This window comes from Lissotriton helveticus, chromosome 8 (genome assembly GCF_964261635.1).
Source record: "Lissotriton helveticus chromosome 8, aLisHel1.1, whole genome shotgun sequence".
Taxonomy (NCBI): domain Eukaryota; kingdom Metazoa; phylum Chordata; class Amphibia; order Caudata; family Salamandridae; genus Lissotriton; species Lissotriton helveticus.
In genome coordinates this window covers 77,544,188-77,565,763 of record NC_136069.1, presented here as the reverse complement: position 1 = coordinate 77,565,763, position 21,576 = coordinate 77,544,188, and the positions used below count along the sequence as shown (strand labels likewise).

The 21,576-nt window shown below is 47.3% G+C and overlaps 1 protein-coding gene across 2 annotated transcripts in view; it reads left to right on the top strand.

The window, feature by feature from the left end:
- Window positions 1-21,576, top strand: part of QTRT2 (queuine tRNA-ribosyltransferase accessory subunit 2) — a 187,497-nt gene that overhangs the window by 56,643 nt on the left and 109,278 nt on the right. For both annotated transcript variants that reach the window (XM_078656655.1, XM_078656656.1), the window contains exon 3: window positions 4,207-4,262. In XM_078656655.1, the coding sequence (XP_078512781.1) occupies window positions 4,207-4,262 (56 nt within the window). The remainder of the gene's footprint in view (window positions 1-4,206; window positions 4,263-21,576) is intronic.

Genomic DNA, 21,576 nt, shown 5'->3' with positions numbered 1-21,576 from the left:
CCAGGTTGGCCTGGCTAAGCCTGGCAACTGGAACCTGGCTACCCCTCTGATCCTGATCTTCTAAGTCCTCAACTTCTGAGTCCTCTTCCTCCTCTTCTTCTTCTTCCTCATCTTCCTCCTGAGGGGGGTCAGTTACAGGGGGGTTCCCTCCATTTCCTGTTTCTAGGGAAGCTACCTTTGCCCTTTCTAAGTCATCCTGCTCTAGGATTTCTACCAGGATTTGGCAGGTGGGGCTTCTGCCCCTTTTTAACCCTCTTGCTTTGCACAAGGCAATCAAGTCTCTTCGGGTTAGTTTGTCATATCCAAAAGTTGCCTGGGTAAGGTCAACTGTCACAGGAGTAGACCCTGAGGCTTTTCCTGTGTCAGACATGGCTGCTAGTGAGGTGTAAGTGGTGCACTTACCTACACTAAGTGTTTTCCTACTGTACCTTGCTAGTGAGTTGTAGTCAGGGTGTGCTAATCCCTTTAATCTACAACTACTAAGTTCAGTAGAACTTAATATGCTAAGCTTTTGATTTATATGTACCTAGAGGTACTTGATGTGATCTTTCAATTTGATACAAAGATTGCAATGGTAAAACAGCAAGCTCAAATCCGCACCGCTGCTCACCAATGTGAGAAGTTGGCCTGATAGGTGATGTTTCCAATTCTGGAACCACCTATTATCAGACCAAACAATCCCTTATGGTGTCTGGTTGTAAGTCAACCTTATTAGACAAGCTATCCTAGGGGTAGCATGGACTAAGCAGCCTAAAGGCTTAACTTAAGAGGTCGTGTTAAGCGAGCTGTTTTACCACATACAATCCTGTAATATCAAATGAAAGGACACCACACAAGTATATATTATAAAAATATATGTGTTTATTACTAAAAACAATCCCCAGTATTCTTTATGAATAAAGGGGCACAAGCGTTAAATCAAAAGCACTGTTTAAACATACAAGTTGCACAATTATGGATGAGGGCGGGTGGCCACTCAAACCATATACTAAACAAGTGGTATAAGAGATGCCACTCGAACAGTGGTTAGGTCTAGGGCCTAGGGAATCGCTGGGAGCAGTCAGGACAAGCAATGCTGAAGTCGGGAATGGCCCTCGGGATTCGGGAGATGTGCGGAAAGCGCACGCATGCACCAATGTTAACCAATGGTGCGTAAAAGTCATAAAGTTAAAGTTTAAGGAGACTTCCGCTGGACCTAGAGGAACAAAACTTAACACACAGACCCTAGAGATGTGCACCAGTGTGGGAACACCGGCGGAGCAAAGTTACCTCACCCACAGGAAGTGGGTGCACAGGGTCGAAGTGGCGTCGGGTTTTGACACGCAGGCTCTTGGTGCTTGAAGCTGAAAGGGCTGCAGGCGGGTTAAAGATGAAGTGTCCGGTGGAGTCCAAGGGTGGACTCAAGTCGAAGGGTACCTGAAAGCAGAGGGGACAGAGTCTGGGTCACTCAGCAGTGACCAGGGTGGAACCAGGACGGAACCAGGCAATGTCGGGCGCAATCAGGTGGTCGTCGAGGAGCTTCTCTCCGCTGTCACGTGGGCTCTGGGGCATCTGCGACGTCCAGGAGCAGGTCACGATCTGTCCCACGCAGGCTCTCACCGTCGGTGCAGTCGGCTTCAAGTTTGGAGCAAACAACACTTGGCAAGAGCAATCCACGCGGGATCGGAAGATTGCTTCTCACTCGGACCAGGAAGGTCAGAGTCGGGGCTCCTTTTCAGGGGAGCTGGTGTGGATCTGGAGCAACCAGATTCACGAGTCTTCTTTGTAGTTTCGTCGGCACAGGGACCACTAGCCGGCTGGCAAGTGACCGGGCCAACGCGTTGAGCCAAATGGAGCAGAAGGGCCCCACGCAGCACTCGTCGAGTGTGGAGGGCTGAACTTCGGCTCAGGAGTAGCTCAGGGTGGGGGCTTCTCAAACCCCGGTGCACAGCTTCGAGGGTCACTCGTGGGCTGCACGGTCAGCGTCTCGTGGTCAATTCAAGATGGCGTGCCCCACGCTTCCGGTCGCCTCCACGGGTCTCAGCTCTGCAGGGACTGTGGATCGGGCTGTTGGAAGGCAGGCAAGCTTGATCTCGTCGATCTCAGTCGCTCGAGTTCCGGCGGGAACTGCAACTAAGTAGACGTCGAGGGCTGGATGGTGCCTGCTGCTGCAGGGTGGTCACTCCTTGACCACAAGGGAGATTCTTCGGGCTTCCACGTTGAGATGGAGGTCCAAGGGTCCAGAGTTTCGTTTCTAATGTTTCTTCCAGGAAATCTGATGTGCATTGGCACTGCTCCCACTCTTATTCCAATCTGGGGGGCGTGATTACCTGCTAGGTCCCCTCCTATGGGTGGGACCCAGGAAGTGGGTGGATACACCCCCTTCCTTTGATCCAGGCCGCCCTGGCACGAGGGCTGGAGTGCCCCAGAACCGGTTTGGCCGGATTATGCAAGGGGCAGCCTTGTGCGCCCCAGGCAGTGTCTGGTTTCTTTCAAACCTCCCTGCTACAATCCACTATCTCCTGTCTGGAGGGCGGTGACACCCTCCTGTGACAGGAAACCCTTTGTCCAGGACCCATTTGGTTGAGTTTCGGTCAACTGCAGGGGTCCAGACATTTGTCTGTGGCAGAGGCATCCATTTTGTGGATCTTAAGGTCTTTGGAGAAATTAACCGCATTTAAGTGAAGTAACATGTCTTACCCCTCTAGAGGGGTGGAATGCTATCCCCGTCGCCAGAACTGGCGAGGGGATAGTATTCCAAATCGTATGACACCTTACACGACATGTTTTGATAAAGCCAAACCAAAGTTGCTATTTAACCGCGAGGATTATAAGGCACTTAAGAGTATATGGTATGGCATTATCCTGAAACAGCTTAGGGAGTTGTTCCCGACAGCTGCAGACAGGCTCAGCTCATGCTAGAGCTCCATCTCACATAAAACCACGCACTCTGCCTCCAGGATTGATGAGGCCTTCCATAGGAGTGGCTCACAGGTTTACATGTGTCCAGATATAGGTTTAGATATAGGTATACTATATCTAAGCAAGGGGTGATTACACCACCTTACCCCAGCTGAGTGATCAGCCAGTTGTGTCAATTTAAGAACCAGCCAGGGGTGGCAAAAGATATGCTGCAGCCCCTGGTAGGCCTTGGTGGCCCCTATGCCCTGGGCACCTATAGTGCATTATACAGGGGCTGACAAGGAGTCCATTTCCAATTGGTATGTGCCTATAGCACATGTGTCAGTAATTTAGTGAGAGAACAGCAGGCTGGGGGTCTGATCAGCAGGCCCACAGCCTCAGTAGTCGAAAACCAGTGAAGCAAAAAGCAAAAATTTGGGGTGACCATAGGATAGCAGACCCTACTCTCCTACACTTACTCCAGGAGATGGTAGGGGCTAAGAAGTCGGATGCAGCATCGCCTAGTAGAGAGCACATAATAAACTCCGTGCCCTAAAGCGCTAAGAAAAAGAACACTCCCTTTACATCAAATTTACCCCCAACTCACATGAGGGGTTCCATCCAAGTTCTTGCAGTGTTGGGTTGTCAAAGGCAGTGCCATAAAGTATCAGTTCCGGTTAAGAGAGTAAGTAGCTGGTGTCTTGTAGTTTTTGTCCAGATGGGCACAATTCAAACAATACAATTTAATAACTATCAAGTCTGAACGGCTTAGAAAAGAGTTTTAGTTGTGGGCTTAGGGTTGGAGGAGATACATGTGAAAATGTTGCCCTCCTGGCTCAGATTTTCCGCTGAGAGGAACACTCTGGGCTGAAGCCACCCATTGGAACAAGAGGCACGGCCAGTTACTACTGGGATCTGAAATTTAGGGTCCGGGTTCCGCCATACCTAAAAACAAGGAATTGCTGGCGCTGTGTCATATAATTATGAGACAAATGGAAATGTATTCTTAATTCCATGTTGTAGAACCCTCAGTTTCTTTTCTGCATCCCTGGATACATGTGATTTTTTTGTTTAAAATTCTCACTTCTTTAGATGACCAAGATGTGTATGTGCATGGAAAGTTACATATCCTCCTCTAATGACTATGGTATGTTCTTCCATATGCATTGCTTTCCCTCACCACTCCCTAAAGCTGAGCGGCTAAGTCACTTTGTAGATCTGTGGGATGGTCTTAGGTCATGTTGTTGGTTTTAATGCAAGATCAGTGTTTCAAATAGATGCCTTAAACCCAATGTATCCGTGTGAAAGTTCTACTCTTGTTCACAGGGCAGAGCACTATGAAGTCTTAGAAGATTATAAAGAAGGCGTTGGAAAATTTGCAGGTAATTGATTCTGTGTCTGGTTGTATGTTAGCATCATGTGTGCCAGGCACTGCCAACTGCACTTTTCAAACTTTGTTGTGAGTCCTTTGTAGAGCTTCATGTTGCTCGTTCAGCTTATATTTTAGAATATGCTCAGCAGCTGTGACAAGAAACACTGTAGTATTATGTGTAAGGGAAATTCCTGTCTAAAATAAAATATTAGTCCTAGCTCCTCTACATGAAATTCTTCCATAAGCCAACAGTCTGCATGATCCTTTTATGAAATTTCTGAGAGGGGTTAGTTAATTTGGAAAGTAAAGCCATGGTATGTATGTAGCAATATGGTATTTCTATAGCACACGCCTAGTCAGCAAGCACGGGCAATGCCAATTGGTCTCGCCATTAGGATGTTATATGTATTTAGCCATGCGGCATATTAGCGTGGGTGCTGAATCACTTTTGCACTAGAAGTCCGGGTAAGTGCGTATCAATGAAGAAGGCGCTTTTTGAGGCAGCAGAACCCCTCCGCAGACATTAGCTAAAATGCTGAGTGTCGCGCTCCCCCTCCGCTAATGTGCTGCATAGCTAAATACATATAAATACATATAAGATCCCAATAGCGAGACCGATTGGCATTGTTCAAGGGTGACACCTAAGTATCTACATCTCCTATGTATCCTCTAAGAAGGTAAGGGGTGTAAGGACACTGTCAAGCGTAATAGCCAAACCCCCTTTTTAATCCGATGAAGCAGTACAGTGTGTACCATTGTCCATGTCAGCCAAATGGCACTGCTACAGGGATGCCGTTTTACTGCCCTGGCCTGTGAAAATCCTAACTAAAGACTTTGCTTTACTTTGTGATGACTCACTTAACACAAAGGGCATAATGAAGAGTTCACTGGTAAGGGAAATGTACTGGTTTCTGGAGGAAATGCGGAGTCTGGAGGAGAATTTACTAGGGACGTTTCTTCTATACTCTCCCTGTCCCTGTACCGCCATTACTGCCCAGTGCTTCATCAGACACTGCCCAGTGCATGCGACCAAGATCAAACATGCAGAATTAGTCATATGTTGACACCTGCAAAAGCGCACAAAGAATTGGAATTTTGTATTTTCTTACATTGTCATCATCCAGTTGTATATCGTACTTCTCTCAGAGAATAAAATAATCTCATAAAAACATTTGTTTCCAGGCTCGTAGCACGCCACAGACATCTCTTCTGTTCACTTCAAAACATCGTCCACAGACCATAAAAGGACATAAACAAACCTCCCATGACATGCAGGTGTAGACTTCTAAGATACACTAATAAGCCATTAGACAGTGTGAAATTAGAGCACGTGAGTGAAATTGTGCTAAAATATCATATGGAAAACATAAACATATTGTAAAAGAAGCTATTTTGTAAAAGGCTGAATTAAAGTGTGTCCTCTTGTTTACCATTGTTACAACAAGCATTGGCAAAACTAATAGGCCTGGCCCTTGTGTGGTGCACACAAAAGCACAACTTGCACGCGCACACACACAATTTACCCTCAACACACATTCAGGCACAAATGTACACTAGTACTTATAGAGTCAAATATTAGCACATATTAACATACAAGCACCAACGGTAATACTAATAACACCTAAGTAGTCAAGAACAAACAGCAGCTACACGTAGAGTCAAATATAGACAATGCATATGTATGCAAACGTACTGTCAGAGATACATGCCTAAAGCTAGACATGAATCTCAAGGAAGGGTGGAGGATTCCACCCTTAGTGGGTGTGTGCACTTCCACAATGACTGTATTAGTCTTTTCAAATTCTTCTCTTTAAATAATTTGTTACACTCTTTATTTTCTTTTAGGAATAATATTTATTTCATAATTCCATTTTCTTCTTTAATCATTTATATATTTCATTCTTATTTCAAAATAGCTTCATGAGTTCCACATATTCCCTATGCATTTCGGGTCATATGGGACCCTTTCTCAGGGGTCTATAAACGGAAAGAAAAGGAAACTTAGGCTAGCCTTATATACAGTATAAATTATGGTCTGTACATGTACATAAATACATTAGACACATGTTTGTGAGGGCTTCACTAGTGTATCCCAATTGTATCACTTTCTCCTATCGATATGCAATCATTTGAACTACACTGTTACCGGTATTTGTGTTTTGATGGCTGTGTGCTGCTAGATATATTGAGTTCAAACAAAATGCGGCATTGTATCGCTATTTCTGAACGTTAAGAGACCTACTCGGGGGCGATTTATGTACCAAATAAAGTATACCGGTGAAAAGATATATGTTATATCGCTTATGTTAGTGGACATGAAGTCAGCTTCGGTGTATTCAAATCCGTTCGCCGCTCTGCAACCAATCACGGTTAGTAAGAGATTCTGTAATGGTAGTCTATTTGAACTCTCTTTCATCATTGGCGGTTTATTCATCACGTGATCGCAACTACGGAGGTCGCGAAAAATTCTAATGAGTATATAAACTATACGGAATCTAGATATTCTTTCAATAACAGGCAGTAGTCTGTTATATATTTGTAAATATCCAAAAATATTCAAAGATTTTTCTGAAAATAATCGTGATGAATAATCAAGTATCGTGCCTTAGAGCTGCTCCAAATATGAATTATATATGTGTAAAACGGGTATAAATAAAGTGTAGTGCTGAAAATAATGCAGAAACCCCTCGGATGTGAGGGTGTTCTAAATTTAAATGAAAATCATTGAAATAAACATAAAACTATGTAATAACATGTGTCGGCCATATTGGGTAGGGCTGACTATGCAATTCTATACTATTGGTATATGAGTGTAAAAGCTCAAAAACAAGATATTATAGCAAATGTGTGTAGATGTTATGGTACTTTCAAAATATGATTGCATATACAATTTGGAGTGAATGCAGAAATATGAAAACATTACTTTTACATTTTACAAAAAACATGATAATTCAGTTCTGTCATTTAATCCTTGTGGGTGGAGACTCCCCATTTTGCGAATCCAGTAGTATTCCGCTCTTAGTCTTTTTTTGTGTTGATCCATATCCTTTTGTGGTTTAATGACTTCTAGTATTGTGAATCTGAGTTATCTTATATTGTGTCCTGCTTCCATCCAATGAGTGGCCACTGTGGATTTCTGATTTTTTTTGCGGATATTACTCTTATGCTCCGTGATCCTTATCTTTATTTTTCTTTCCGTTTGTCCTACATAAAGTTTTCTGCAGGGGCATTTTATTCCATAGATGACATTCTTGGTGTCACACGTGCTGGAATGTAACAGGGGGATTTTTTTCCCTGTCATTGGATGACAAGCTAGATATGCACACACAGGTGGATGGATAATGCGTGGCTGCGGGGTGAGATACTTGAAGTCCGTGCCAGACCTCTGGATGGCTGTTTAGGCACATGGAGAACAACCTTTACTACGTGGTCAAAACACCGCAATACATTCACAACGCAGATTTTACTTTGCAGTAACTTCGAAGAGACTCGCTGTAGTCTCATTTCAGAACTGAAACATTTTCAATATTATATACAACAAACCAATAGTTTTTGCTTATTTGTCTTACGCAACTAACAACCACTGACAAAGCCAATAGTCCTGGCTTGTAGGTATAGTGTTACTTGCCGTATTATATATCTGGATTCAATGACAGAAACCGCAAAATACCAGTACGGAGACACACTATGTTAAAGACAGAAGGGTGTTTTTAAGCTATGCCCTTAATTACATAGTCCAGACCCCTTTGAGAGACCCCCCCCCACACATAGTTTTTTCACCCCACAACAATTATACATATTTGCCAATATATGTTCATATAAACCATGTGTGCCCCAATGAAGTGGCATACTATTGTGTTAATTTCATGATAGTTCTTGGTTAGCTGGTTACTTCAAAAACTGGCAGCGCTGCTCAGTGGCTGCTCTGATGACAGCCCTGAAATGGAACAGAATGTGCAGGCATACGCCTTGCCCTTCTCACTCGGTGTGGCATTCAGTCTCGTGTGGGCGAACTTTCAACCCAGCCTCTACATTTTTGCGTTTTACTCACGAGGGAGACCTGGCGTTTCTGGTACATCCAAAGATCTGACAAACTTTAATGACTCCGAAGCGCTAGAGGGCGCACTAGCTGAATGGCCGCACCTTCGTGAGGCTCCAGCAGCCTGGCGTAATAATCCTGAATTAATCCTACTTTCCCTGCACGCACCCGCCCGAAAATCCCCACGGAGGGGCAGCTGGCACCACTCCACAATCGGTGTGACTTTGGAGGCTCTACACCCTCGGACGCCGAAGTTACGGCTGACGGAACCCCCCGGCTGACGGGAGCCTGCCTGCTGCGGTGTCGGACCTCGGCTCCCAGATCTACGCGAGCCCCCGGCTCACCACGAGGCGGGAGGGCCCTGCGACCTTGGCGAGTGGCCCGACCTGGGCTTCCAGAGTGATCGGCGGCGGAGATTGGTGGCGGAAGGCATTACGGTGAGCAGTATCTGCGGAGTAGTGGCAGAGGGGGTGTGGTGCTCCCGCCGAATTTACTGGGCTGAGGCTCCCCTTGGCTGTCGGCAAAAAGTGTATTTTGGCGCATTTGGCTTTGCCGGCTGTTACCGGCAGGGCGCCCGTAACCCATACCGGCCCGCACAGACCCTGACGGTATGCGAACTTGCTGCCCGCCCTCTGCCACTTAGCCTACACGCTACCGGCACTTCAGTTTTGTGGCTCATCGGTGCTCCCTCGAGGGACTTAATATTTGCTGGGTGAGTCCTGCACCTTGCCATCTCTCTCTGCACTTCTCCTCGCTCCACGCCATCATTGGGAAGACTGTCCTTGGGGCGCCACTGTTGCCGGGTGCTGGGGGTAGAACAGGAGAGGCTTGGACTACGCTGCACTGCCTGAAGTGGAGCTGATATCTGGTTCACTGGTTCTTGCCCTGCCACTGTACGGAGAACGCCTGGATGCGAGGGGACACTTTCTCTTACTGAGCCGGAATGGGGATGCTCCCACCCCTTTGAAAAACACTGCGGCTTTGCCGAGATTCCTGCACTTTCTCCTGCGAGGCACCGGCACTGCACTATTTCACGCTGAAAGCCACCCCCGCCAGCACTTGCTCAGCTACCCCCAATACCTGGCACACGAGCTGCAAGATCGGCGTTGCTGCACCGCACTGCATGGTGTGTGGCCACTATATTCTTCACTAGCCCTTTCAAGACGGCGGTGCAAACGGCGCAGGGACGCAGGAAGTCCATATATAGATTTGCCGATATGGGGAAGCCAGACAGTCGACAGCCCAAACTGTAGTTTGAAACTGCGCCGCAGAAAAAGGGGACGCGTCACACAGGAGAAGCGGTGCCACCCCGAAGCCCGGTCGCGGAGGCCTCCACATCGACCCAGCTGACCCCGGAGATGGCCACCATCCTGCAAGAAATGCGACAGGGCTTTGCGACAGTGGTCGACAAGGTAGACCGACTCACGTCCAGGATGGACAGCATTGCCCATAAGATGGATGTCCATGAAGAACGCATATCTGAGGCGGAACGCAGAATATCGGTGAATGATGACACAACCGCAGCACATGACTCCCGCCTTGCCAGAATGGACAATGTCCTGAGGGTAATTGCTGCCAAGAACGAGGAGTTGGAAGCCAGGAGCCGGCGGAACAACGTGCGCGTCACGGGCATTCCGGAATCGACCAACACGGGGAGGATGGAACTATACATCGAGAAACTGCTTACAGCAACAGTTGGGGCAGAAGCTCTTTCGCCTCACTTTATTGTGGAACGCGCACATCGCTCCCTTGGGCCTCAACCACAACCAGGGACCCCACCGCGACCCATTATTGCACGCCTGCTCAATTACCGAGATCGTGATGCGGCGCTCAGAGCAGCTAGAGCGAACCAGAACCTGACATATGATGGTGTGCCATTCTCGATATACCCTGATTTTACCCCGGTGGTACAAGAACAACGACGGAAATTTCTTGCTGTTAAAAGGAAGCTCCGTGACTTGAACATTGACTATGCTCTCCTGTACCCGGCCAAGTTACGAGTCACTCACCAGGGTACACAGCATTTTTTTCTCAATCCACAGCAGGTCGAAGACTACCTTAAAACCCTGCCCAAACGACCCAAGAGGACTGCGGAAGCTGAAGACTTCAATGCATCTGGGCCAGAGTAAGTGGCGGCTGGCTCTCTTCGGTGTATCCTCCTGAAATTGACTGGTACATCCTCACTCACCTCGAGGATAGGTGGAACTCGCCCTGCCGGGAAATGGCTGCTGCTGCCCCTGGGGTGCCATGGACGGGTGTTGGACTGCAGGTGGTAATGTATGCCAGGCCCCACCCCCTTCATCCCTCTTCGCTCCGAGGGTGACCCTAGAGTGGACATGCATGGAGTGGGATGGCTGGGGGTGGTGGAACGTGCACCTCTGATGGCCCCGACTGGGTGTTCCCCAATGACATTCACATGGTTGCTTGTTTGTTGGTTGCTATTTAGCACTGTTTTGGGGTATGGGTGGGGGGTGGGAATGGGATGCTGGCAAGTTGGGGTGGCTTCAGTGGGTGGGGGGTGGAGGATTGATAACTGGGTAGAGCGGGCTAACGCGGAAAGATGTGGACCCTATTTTGCAAGCTCTGAGATGCTTTATTATGTACAGATACACATTGGGAACTGTCTGCTCTTTTTCCAGCCTGGTCAGGTTGCTGGGGTTGTTGGGGTGGCTTCAGTGGGTGAGGGGTGGTGGACTGACGACTGGGTAGAACGGGCTAACGCGGAAAGATGTGGACCCTCCTTTGAATGCTCTGGATGCTTTGTTATGTACAGTTACACATTGAGAATTGTCTGCTTTTTTTCCAGCCTGGTCCGGTTGCTGGGGTTGTCGGGGAGGGGTGGGGGGGAGGGGGTTGCTGGGAATTCTGTTGGGATTCAAGTTTTGACATGTGCATGTTGTATACTAAGCTCACGTATTTGCTCTATGGAAGACTCCTTGATTATGACCTGGGGGTGCGGGGGCCGGATGGGTGTACTGCACGTTACTCATGGCGGGGACATGGCGGAGGGGTTAAGGTCGTTTCCTTTCTGTTCCATTTTTTGTTTCCACTTGAGGGTGATGGGCTGGTCCGACTGGATGATGATTTGATTGTTGCTGAGGATGGATTGGTGGCCATCCAAACTTTACTTCTGCAGTTATTGTATTACACGACTACATGGATGACACACGCTTGACTGTGATTACTTGGAATGTGAGAGGGCTGGGGGATCATAGGAAGAGGAGACAAATATTGAGTTACCTTGATCGTCATAATGTTCACATTGCTTTCCTACAGGAAACGCACTTTGCGCCCCACAAGTCACAGGCCTTTGGGAGTAGGTGGGCTTCTCACTCGATCTTTGCTAACTACTCATCGTATGCACGAGGTACAGCCATTCTAGTTAAGAGATCCACACCCTTTCGACCTGCTGGCTCCAAGGTGGATCACCAGGGAAGGTATTGTTTATTATGGGGTAGACTAGGACACATGTCAGTAACACTTGTCTGTTGTTATGGACCCAACACGGATGACCCTCAATTCTTTACCTCTCTATGGGCGGCTATAGTTGAGACAGGACCACAACACATCATATGGGGAGGAGATTTCAACGTGACACTACACCCCCCTCTGGATAGATCACACCCCGCCCCACACCACTATACGAATGGGCGCGAAGTCCTTAGAGCGACTATTGCTGGTAACAATCTCGTTGATGCCTGGCGGTCGCACTGCGGACCTAGAGAGGAGGGTACACACTTTACAGCACAGGCTAAGTCGTGGGCGAGACTTGATTATTTCCTCTTAACCTCACATCTTTTTACAGCGCTGATACATGCGTCACATCTCCCCAGGACGTACTCCGATCACTCCCCCGTTTTGATCACATTGACTGGTGCTGAGCTCGGCCCCCCGGTGACGGCGTGGCGCATGCAGCCCACTATGTTGTTGGACGCGGTATTCCAAGAGGAACTCCGTGATGAATGCCTAGATTTCTTTAAACGCAATAAAGAATCTGTCCAGGACGTTGCGACTATATGGGATGCCTTTAAGGCCACACTCCGAGGCTTATGTATATCAAAGGGCTCGGGAGTGCTCAAGAGCATACTGACCCGATTACGCAGCATAGAGGCGGACTTGCGCAGTGCTGAAATTCGCCTTAGAGCAAACCCTGACAATACGACCCTCGCTACCATTCGCGAAAAATTGTCGGAATTCTCTGAAGAAGCTGCTCGCGAGGTAAAGTTTCGGAACAAATACTGGGTGGCTAGACGATATGGGGAGGGTGAGAGGCCTGGGAAAGCTCTGGCAGCGACGGTCAAACTATTGCGAGCTCCGACGATAATATTGGAACTTGAGACGGCTGAGGGGCTCATACTTAGAGACACCACCCAAATCCTTAACGAATTTGTGCGCCATTATGGTGTACTGTACTCCACTGGCAGACATGGTGAACTCACATTGGATGACTATCTGGCGGATGTCTCCCTAGGTTGGTTGAGTGATGCGCAGAGGTCCTTCTTGAACGCCCCTTTTGAATTAGACGAGGTCAGGGAAGCTATCATGGGCATGAAATCGGGTAAGGCCACCGGTTTAGATGGCATACCTATAGAATTCTACAAGACGTTTATTGACTTCATGGCGCCGGTATTGCGGGAAGTTTTTGAAGACGCATTGGAGGTGGGCCAACTCCCTGCCTCCATGAGACTTGCCCTCATTACATCGCTGCTTAAACCAGGGAAACCCGCCTCGAACTGCGACTCTTACAGGCCTTTGTCCCTATTAAACTGCGACGTTAAAATCCTCGCGAAACTGATTGCAACACGCATCAGCCTCCTCCTGCCTGCACTTATCCTTCCAGACCAGGCCGGATTCGTCCCTGGAAGGGCTACATCACATAATCTCCGTACCTTTTTCTCAGTATACGACTCCGTCCATGAAGACCTCCCAATGGCAGCCATCTTTATAGACGCCACCAAGGCGTTTGACTCGCTCGAATGGGACTATGTGTTTAAAGTACTTGAGCGAATGGGCTTCCCACCTCTCTTTATTTCCTGGATTAAATTACTGTATGTATATCCAACAGCCAAAGTACTCATCAATGGGAAACTGTCATCGGACTTCCCCATCACAAGAGGAACAAGACAGGGATGCCCCCTGTCCCCCCTTCTTTTTGCCATAGCCACTGAACCCCTGGCGGCTAAGCTGCGTCAGCATCATCAGGACAGGGCACTGCGTTGCTTTCAGAGACAGTTACTCGTCTCTATGTATGCTGATGATATCACCCTCTATGTTCGCCACCCTAGTGAAAACTTGCATCCCATACTCCGTGAATTCATTCGGTTTGGTGCTCTTTCGGGGGTTCAAATCAACTGGAAGAAATCATGTATTTTCCCCCTTACTGCCTCGACAGTTCAATTCCCACTTGAATTCCCACTTGCCTGGAGCACAGGGGATTTTAAGTACCTGGGTATACATGTGGAAAAGAGTAGAGAAGAACTGATTCGTGCAAACTATGGCACTGTGATGGACAGGATGAGTGACAATATATCCAGGTGGATCACGCTCCCTCTTTCCATGGCGGGACGGGCCTCCTTAGTTAAGATGGTCATACTCCCTCAACTTTTATACTTATTCTTGAACATTCCGTACCACCCCGGTTCCCATTTCTTTCGTCTGTTACGCTCAGAACTGCTCCGACTAGTGTGGGGGGGTAAGACGCCCAGACTCAAATGGGAGATACTTATCCGGCCATACTCACAAGGGGGATTTGGAATCCCCGACTTTGAGCTCTATTACCGAACTGCTCAGGCCCATTATGCGTACTTTTGGGTGCGCCAGCAGAGATATATGCCCCAACTGGCGGCTGAGCACTGGTTGGCACACCCCAACCCTATTGAAGGCGCACTCTACTCCCAGGTTGAAGGAAGGGACAAGACCCCTACCACTGTGTCGAGCACGGTGACGGCATGGAACTCTATCGTGTCTAAGCTGGACTTGCACTTCCTATACGCACCGTCAATGCCGCTGGCCTATCACCCACAGCTGCCGCTCCTACAAGAGGCTGGCTTTCAAAAATTATTGAAAAAGATTAATGTCACTACGTGGGGAGACCTGTACCTAGAAGGCGTCTTCCGAACTAGGGAACATTTATATGAGGGCATACACCCGACTCCCCTGGACTTGTTTTATTATATTAGGCTCAGACACGGACTGCAAGCTATCACGCCTGATTTCCCCAGCGAGCCCCCGGTGCTACCTCCCTTACACAACATGCTGCTTCACGACCATCCTATTAAACTGGTGTCGGCACTCTATAAATCTATACGGGTCAACACGACATACACTGCTCTGCCCGCTAGGCAGAAATGGGAACAGGATCTAGCACTGACCTTCACGGACACCCAATGGGAATTTTGCCTACAGCAAACTGAGCGCATATCGTCTAACAGCCGTTTTAGGATAATCCACTATAAATACCTGCACAGGCTGTACCACACTCCAGCGCGCCTACACAGATTCCAGCTTAGGCCTACCGATGCCTGTGACAGGTGTGGGGCCCCGGGAGCTGATTTCCTTCACCTTGCATGGGGATGTCCTGAAGTGAATAGATACTGGACTCAGGTATTTCAGGCCCTCTCTAAAATGATACACATAACGGTGGATCCATCCCCAATGGTGGCCCTTCTGGGATATGTTGCACCTCTCCAAGCGGCTCACCGCAAATATGTAGCACTGGCTATGCTTTTGGCCAAACGTAGGGTGGCCTGTAGATGGGGGAGGGGAAGAGCGCCCAAATTCAAGGATTGGATGAGTGATATGGTGTATTGCCAGGAGCAATTGCATACCTATTCTGAACTACTGCCGCCTACTTCTAGGCCTACTGATATATGGGCCCCGTTACAATGTTATTTGATAACTGATCCGCCCGAGGATGACAGCACTTGAAGTTGGGCAACGGAACTTTGTTGATAATGTTCATGGTCTTGCAATGTAACACCTGGACTGCTGTATATGGCATGATGTGTTATCTGCTTCCTCACTCCTCCTTCCCCCCCCCCCCCCAATCCCGCCTGGGACTGACAGCAATTGAAATTGGGAAGAAATGATCCTTAGATGGTGCTATTTTGGACTTGCGATACAGCCCCTGGGCTAAGGTATATGACATGTTATGTCTGCTGCTTCCTCCCTTCCCCCCCCCCCTTCCCCATCCCCCCCCCTCCCCCCCCCACACCCCCCCCACTCTCTCTCCCCCCCCCCCCTCCCCCCCTCTCTGTCCCTCTCCTGGCCCCCCCCCTCAGTTCAGAACCTATGTGGGAAATCACATCCTCCGCGACGTCCCTGGTGCCTGCTAACCGTTGCTTCCGATACTGTGGCTGGCCCTTCCCTCTTTTGTGGCCTCATGACTCTGCCATTCCGCCGCCCCCCCCTCTGCCTATCGAGATTAGATATGCCCGCCTGAATGCCCGTGTGCCCCCCCCCCCCCCCCCCCCCATCACTCCTGAGTTTGTAGGGACACTGCACATGTTACTGGTTATATAAAAATTCAAAACAACCAAAAAAACCTCGAGACTCATTTATTTAGCTGTACAGACGCTGCACTTGTCACTTGGATGGAACTGTTGGCAGACTTGTTGTAACACGCATGCATGTTGGAAATGCCTTGTATTACTGTATGCACTGATAGCGGCCGGCCTCCGGGTTGTTGGCGAGACGCTGTGTGTTCCTGACAATGCTCAATAAATGTCTTGAACCCAAAAAAAATAAAAAAAAAATAAAACTTTAATGACTCCAAAGACCCACCATAGCTTGGCACGAGCTGACAGGATTATCCCCAAAGCACAAATAGACAATAATATTTTTTTCAAATCTTGTATTTTCAGTGATATGACCACCGAACGCCCTGCTTTTATTTTAAAAACAGCTTTGGACTATACCATTCTCCGATGAAAGGCAATATTTCTCTGCATGTGTTGCCATTCCAGGCGTGTCACGCAGTTTGGTGCTTACTTTCCCTCCATATTAAAGAATAGTAGATGTTTCAGCCCCCAGGCTAATATGCGGCATTGCTAAATACATATAAGATCCCAGAGGCGGGATCGATGCATTGCAAATGCTTGTTCATTTTTCTGACGTGTGACCCTGGTTGAGGATAAACCGAGTAGGCCTTGGCGGTAAATTCCGTTCCGCTCGCGGAATTTGCTGAATTTGGGTAATTTCGCGTTCCGCGGAGAACGCGAAATTGCCAAAAATTCCGTGATCCGCAACTTCGCGTAATTTTTGCTTGTTTGTGCGTTCACAATGCGTGTTTGCGAGATATTTCTCCCCGAGCGCGCAAACAGTGTTCGCGAACAGGGAAAAAGCACCGCAAACAGGCGGAACAAGCAATTCCCCATGTTCGCCGAACTTTTTGCGTGCTCGCGGAGATTTTTAGCATTTTGTGGAGCTTTGTGTAGCGCGACTATGCAAATTCCGCCCACCCCTAAACCCGGGGCCCTCGTCTGCCTCCGCCGAAGGTCTGAAAGCTTCTGGCGGCTGCCGCTCCGAAGGCCCCCGGTGGTGATCACTTGTGTTTTACTGTTGCTTCCTGCAGGCGCATAGCTGTTGAGTTGCCAGAGTCCTCTGTTGTGAGGCCTCGATAACCGATGCAGCAGGGCATACACCACAAATCTCCCAAAAGTATCCTCTTTGAGGCAGAGTGCCTTGAAGCATGAAGGGAACATAGGGGTGTACCGCTGTGGGGTGGCCGCCTCTTGCTGCCCAGAGTCAGCAGTGGGAGCGGTCTGCTCATCTGACGCATGCCATTCGTGGGGGTTAACAACCACTGAGAGCATAAACCTGGGAACATAGGGGCAGATGTATCAAGATACCTATTTGTGATTCTCAAATAGCGATTTTTTGAGAATCGCTATTTGAGAATCGCAAATGGTATGTATCAAAAAAATCGCAATTCTTTAGCGATTTCTTGATATTCCTTAATTGCGAATTCGCAAATTGCGAATTCGCACTTAAGAAATACTTTCCCATTCATTTCTATGGGCCAGGAGGCCCATAGGAAGGAATGGGAAGTTATTCTCAATTTGCGATTCGCAATTTGCTAATCGCAAATTGAGAATAATTTCAAGGGTGCAAGCGTGTCTTAAGGACATGAAAGGTAAACATTCATCTAGCTGTTTTAGACCACTTCCGATTCTGGAAAATACCCACTTGATTTTGCAATGCAGGCTAAAAGCCAAGGCTCTCTATGCTATATAATCCGCTGGAATTGACCACTGAAGAGAAGAGGTCTTCGCACCAGGTAATCCCACATGGTCCTGCTCTGTTAGACTACCACAATATCGAGTCGGTTGAGTGATGAGGAGTTGAGCCCAGCTGTTGTGTGTTTTACATCTGAGGGCGCAGTCTCTTCTGAGCTGAAGTGTAATAAAAACAGGTGCTCTGCTGTGAACAGGTATGCAGTGCGCAGGTCCCCTACAATCTCTAGAGGCAAGATAGCTATTGAATGATGAATTTATATAGCGCATGGCTGCCTTTAGTTCCCAGCTCTGAGCAGTCAGGTACTGAGTTTGGGCAAGTTATACCTTACAGATATTGCATGAACAGCCATGTTTTGATTTTTTTGCGGAATTGCGGCTCCCCTTCTATCCACCTGAGTTCCAGTGGTAGGGAGTTCCATAATTTGGGAGCCAAGTGGGAGAAAGATCTTCCTCTCCATTATTCTCTAATAACCTTAGTCTGTACTAGCCTCTCTTATGCGCTGGAACGCAGCTGTCTCTTTGGAATGTAGGGGGAGATTAGATTTCGTACTTTTTTTGGACCTTTATTGTGCCGTGCTCTGTGAGTTATGACCAAAACTTTGAACTTTATTCTGGCCTCCACTGGGAGCCATTGTAGTTTCCGTAGGTGTTTAGTTTACTGATTCCCGCGTAGGGATGTCACACAGTATTCTTGCGGCAGCATTCTGGGCCATCTATAGCCTCTGGGTTACATATTTAGGTGCCCCCAGGAATAGTGAATTTCCATAATCCAGTCGCGAGGTTACCAGCGAGTGGATCACTGTTTTCCTTAGTTGTGTGGGTATTCTGTCTACAATTTTCCGTAGACTTATAGGAAGTCCAAAGCAGGTTGCTGTGACCTAATTGGCCGGTGTGATCATAGAAAGATCTGTTTCTAGCCAGAACCCCAGATTTTGTACTGTTTCTGCCGGGTTAGGTGGTTTTTCCAAGTATGCTGGCCAGTTTATTATCGGTCTCTGTATTGCCTTGTTTTCAATAAGTAATAGCTCAGGTTTCTCTCCATTTAACTTTAAGCAGCTTGCAGTCATCTATTCCTTCACTTTGACCAGAAATGAGGACAATCTCTCACCATCCCTGCAGTTTTTTGGGTCCAGGCAGATGATCAGCTGCGTATCATCGGTGTTTGAAGTAATGGAGATATTGCATTCCAATCCAATTTTGGCAAGTGGTTCCACATACACATTAATAAGTGTTGGACTCAGTGAGGAGCCATGTGGGACTCCACACTTCAGAGACACGCTTTCATAGTGTAGCTTTACCGTGTAGGGTGGTGCGAACATTTTAAAACATGTTTATTCTCGCTGCTAGCACTATGCATAAGTGCTGTTTTCATTATATTTGGTGTAGTTATTTTTCCTGAGCTAAGTGACAGAATAAGACTTGAGATAAAAACTTTAAAATATATTGTAATTCTTCGTGCTATTCTTGAATGGGATATTCTAGGAACAACATTGAGTTTGAATTACCACTGTGGACCTGAGCCCTTTATGGGACTGATAGTAACCCAGAAAACACAAACACTACCCTGGCAGGAATGCTCAGTGGGTTACGTAGGGCTGCAGAGAACCCCCAACTTCCTTACGCAGTGCTGGAGCTCTGAACGAATTCCTTGCACCTGTGGGTTAGGAAGCCCATCCCTGCAGATCTGGGGTCTAGAATCCAAGATTCACATCAAAAGGTAACAGAAAGGTAGTCAGAATTCCTAAGGCTCTAGAATCTGCCAAATAAATCGAAACGCTCTTGCAACATCTAATAAGTGCAGCTAATTGTCTTTCTGGGAGGAAAGAGAATTGAGAAACACAAAGTATAGTTTATTGATCAGTATGAGCTATTAATGCCACCGTCGAAATTATTTCAGCATCTGCTCTAAATATAATACAATTGCCCAGAATTCTCTGAAAATGGAGTCTACATGATAAGGCACTAAATTCACCATTATTTCTGACAGACGCAACTGCTACCAAAAAACACTTTTGTGATTGAAAGCTTTAAGGCACTGGTGTTATGAGGGGCAAAAGGAAACCTCTGAAGGGTTTTTAGGACTGTGAATAAAGTCCTGAAGAGAAAGAGAAGGCCCCCCTAAAGGTCTAGAAATAGAGGAATCTTTTTTGCATTTTAAAACCTAGAATTTCTAACCTCCACCGCCACACAAGATACTAGATGCACTGGTTGCAGCCCATTGAGCCTTAAGGATTGACACTGCCATATTCTCTTCAAATCCATTATAAAGATATTGAAGAATAGAAGAAATCCTATGGCTGAAAGGAGATAAAGATTTTGAAGTACACCAGAGTGCCTTCTGGTGTTTTACGAACTATTTAGAAGCGGAGCAGGCGCTGGCCTGCATAGCTACAAGGAGGCAGAGCTGCACTCTGGTTCAGACTCGAGGTCCTAGTCTTGGAGTATTAAGCAAAGGTAAGTTTTGTGGATACCATAGGCACAATTCCTTACTATGTCCCTTGACCTAAACTGTTCTCTACATTTGCTCCTCTCTATAGTGTGTGACAGTAAAGAGGAACTTCTCTCTTTTTGTGTGCTAATATCCGTCCTACATTTATTATTAGACAGGAATAAAAACGATTACCCTTTCACCTAGCAAAGCCAGGTGTGTGTTTTTAAAGGTGTGCCTAGCATTCCCTCACATTGGTGTGGTAGGGTGCATGACTTTATTGTTTGATATTTTGTATTTTTCTGGTTTTCTGGATATTGTCATATTACTGTGTTCTTCTGCTTTTTTTATGTTTGGGAAGCTCCTGATACACGGTGGCTTGCAATTACAAGTATTACATAATCAATCAATCACTGCATTTCGAATTCGCGCTACATACCCGTGAGGGTCTCAAGGCGCTGGGGGGGGCCTACTACTAAGTGTTTTCTTAGTATTTGTTTGTATAGTGTTTTCTTAGTATTATTAATGTTTACTCTTCTACAGCACTTACTATATACATTTAGTGTAATGGAAATTTGACCCATTAGGGCTTTCCTGATGGCCATGGCATGTTTACCGTAAAGATGTGGGAATGCTAACAATCCCTGCATCATTTTGTGACTTTTTACTTTATTAATGTTACAGTGAATTGTTAAAAGTACACACTAGACAATTGTTTATCTCAGAGGATCCCTACTCAGACATTTCCGAATAAGAGCTCCTTTGTTGGGTGAGCCCTCTGGGCTTATTAGAAGCCGAGTGAGGAGAGGACTCGAGTTTGAAGCATGCTACCATCGGTGGGTTAGGGTCCTGCTTCCTAAATTATGAACACTCCCAGTGATTCAGACGCTTCACTTCCGGATACTTGTTATTTTTGTGAAATATATTGAAAGAACGTTCTAGTGAACTCTGGTTTTTTCCTCACACATCCTCTTTTTAGTCTTGGAATGTTTAATTTCTAGGAGACCGGTTCTTGGGAATTTCTGATTCCCTACCGAGCTGGGAATGTGAAAATATACACCCAGGAGATCCAGGGTAACCGTGAACGCCCCATCTGGAATCAACAGAATTATTCTTTGAGGTGTGTCTGTCTTGAAGGGAATCTTTAGGTTCCACATGTTGTAAAGTTGTAAATCTATGATCAGTCCCCCCCCCCGTGCTCTTGGGAAAGATGACTGAGTATATTCCATTCTCCTGTTCTTCCAGGTGAGAGTTCTGTTATTGCAGATGTGAGCGAAATTGCGGGTTTAATTTAATTTAATTGCGGGTTTATATAGCGCTAGGAATCGACTCCCAGAGGAGTATCTCCACGCTTCGACCGCTGGGGAACCCGTCCTGGCTCACCCTGAGAGATGGTCCCTGATGGGTATCTCTAAGGTGCGACCAAGCATCCCCGGCGGTCTGGGGGGGCCGTTGTGAAGATGAGGCAAGCTGATGCCCAGAGTTGCCGAGTGTGGTTTCTGACTAGAGTAGGCACCGAGGCGAGAATTATCGAGTCCGCTGACCCTGGTCCACGACCCTGCTGCGTCGGGAATCGAACCCTGGTCCCGGGCCGTTCTCTGCTTACGGGTCTGCCGCCTCT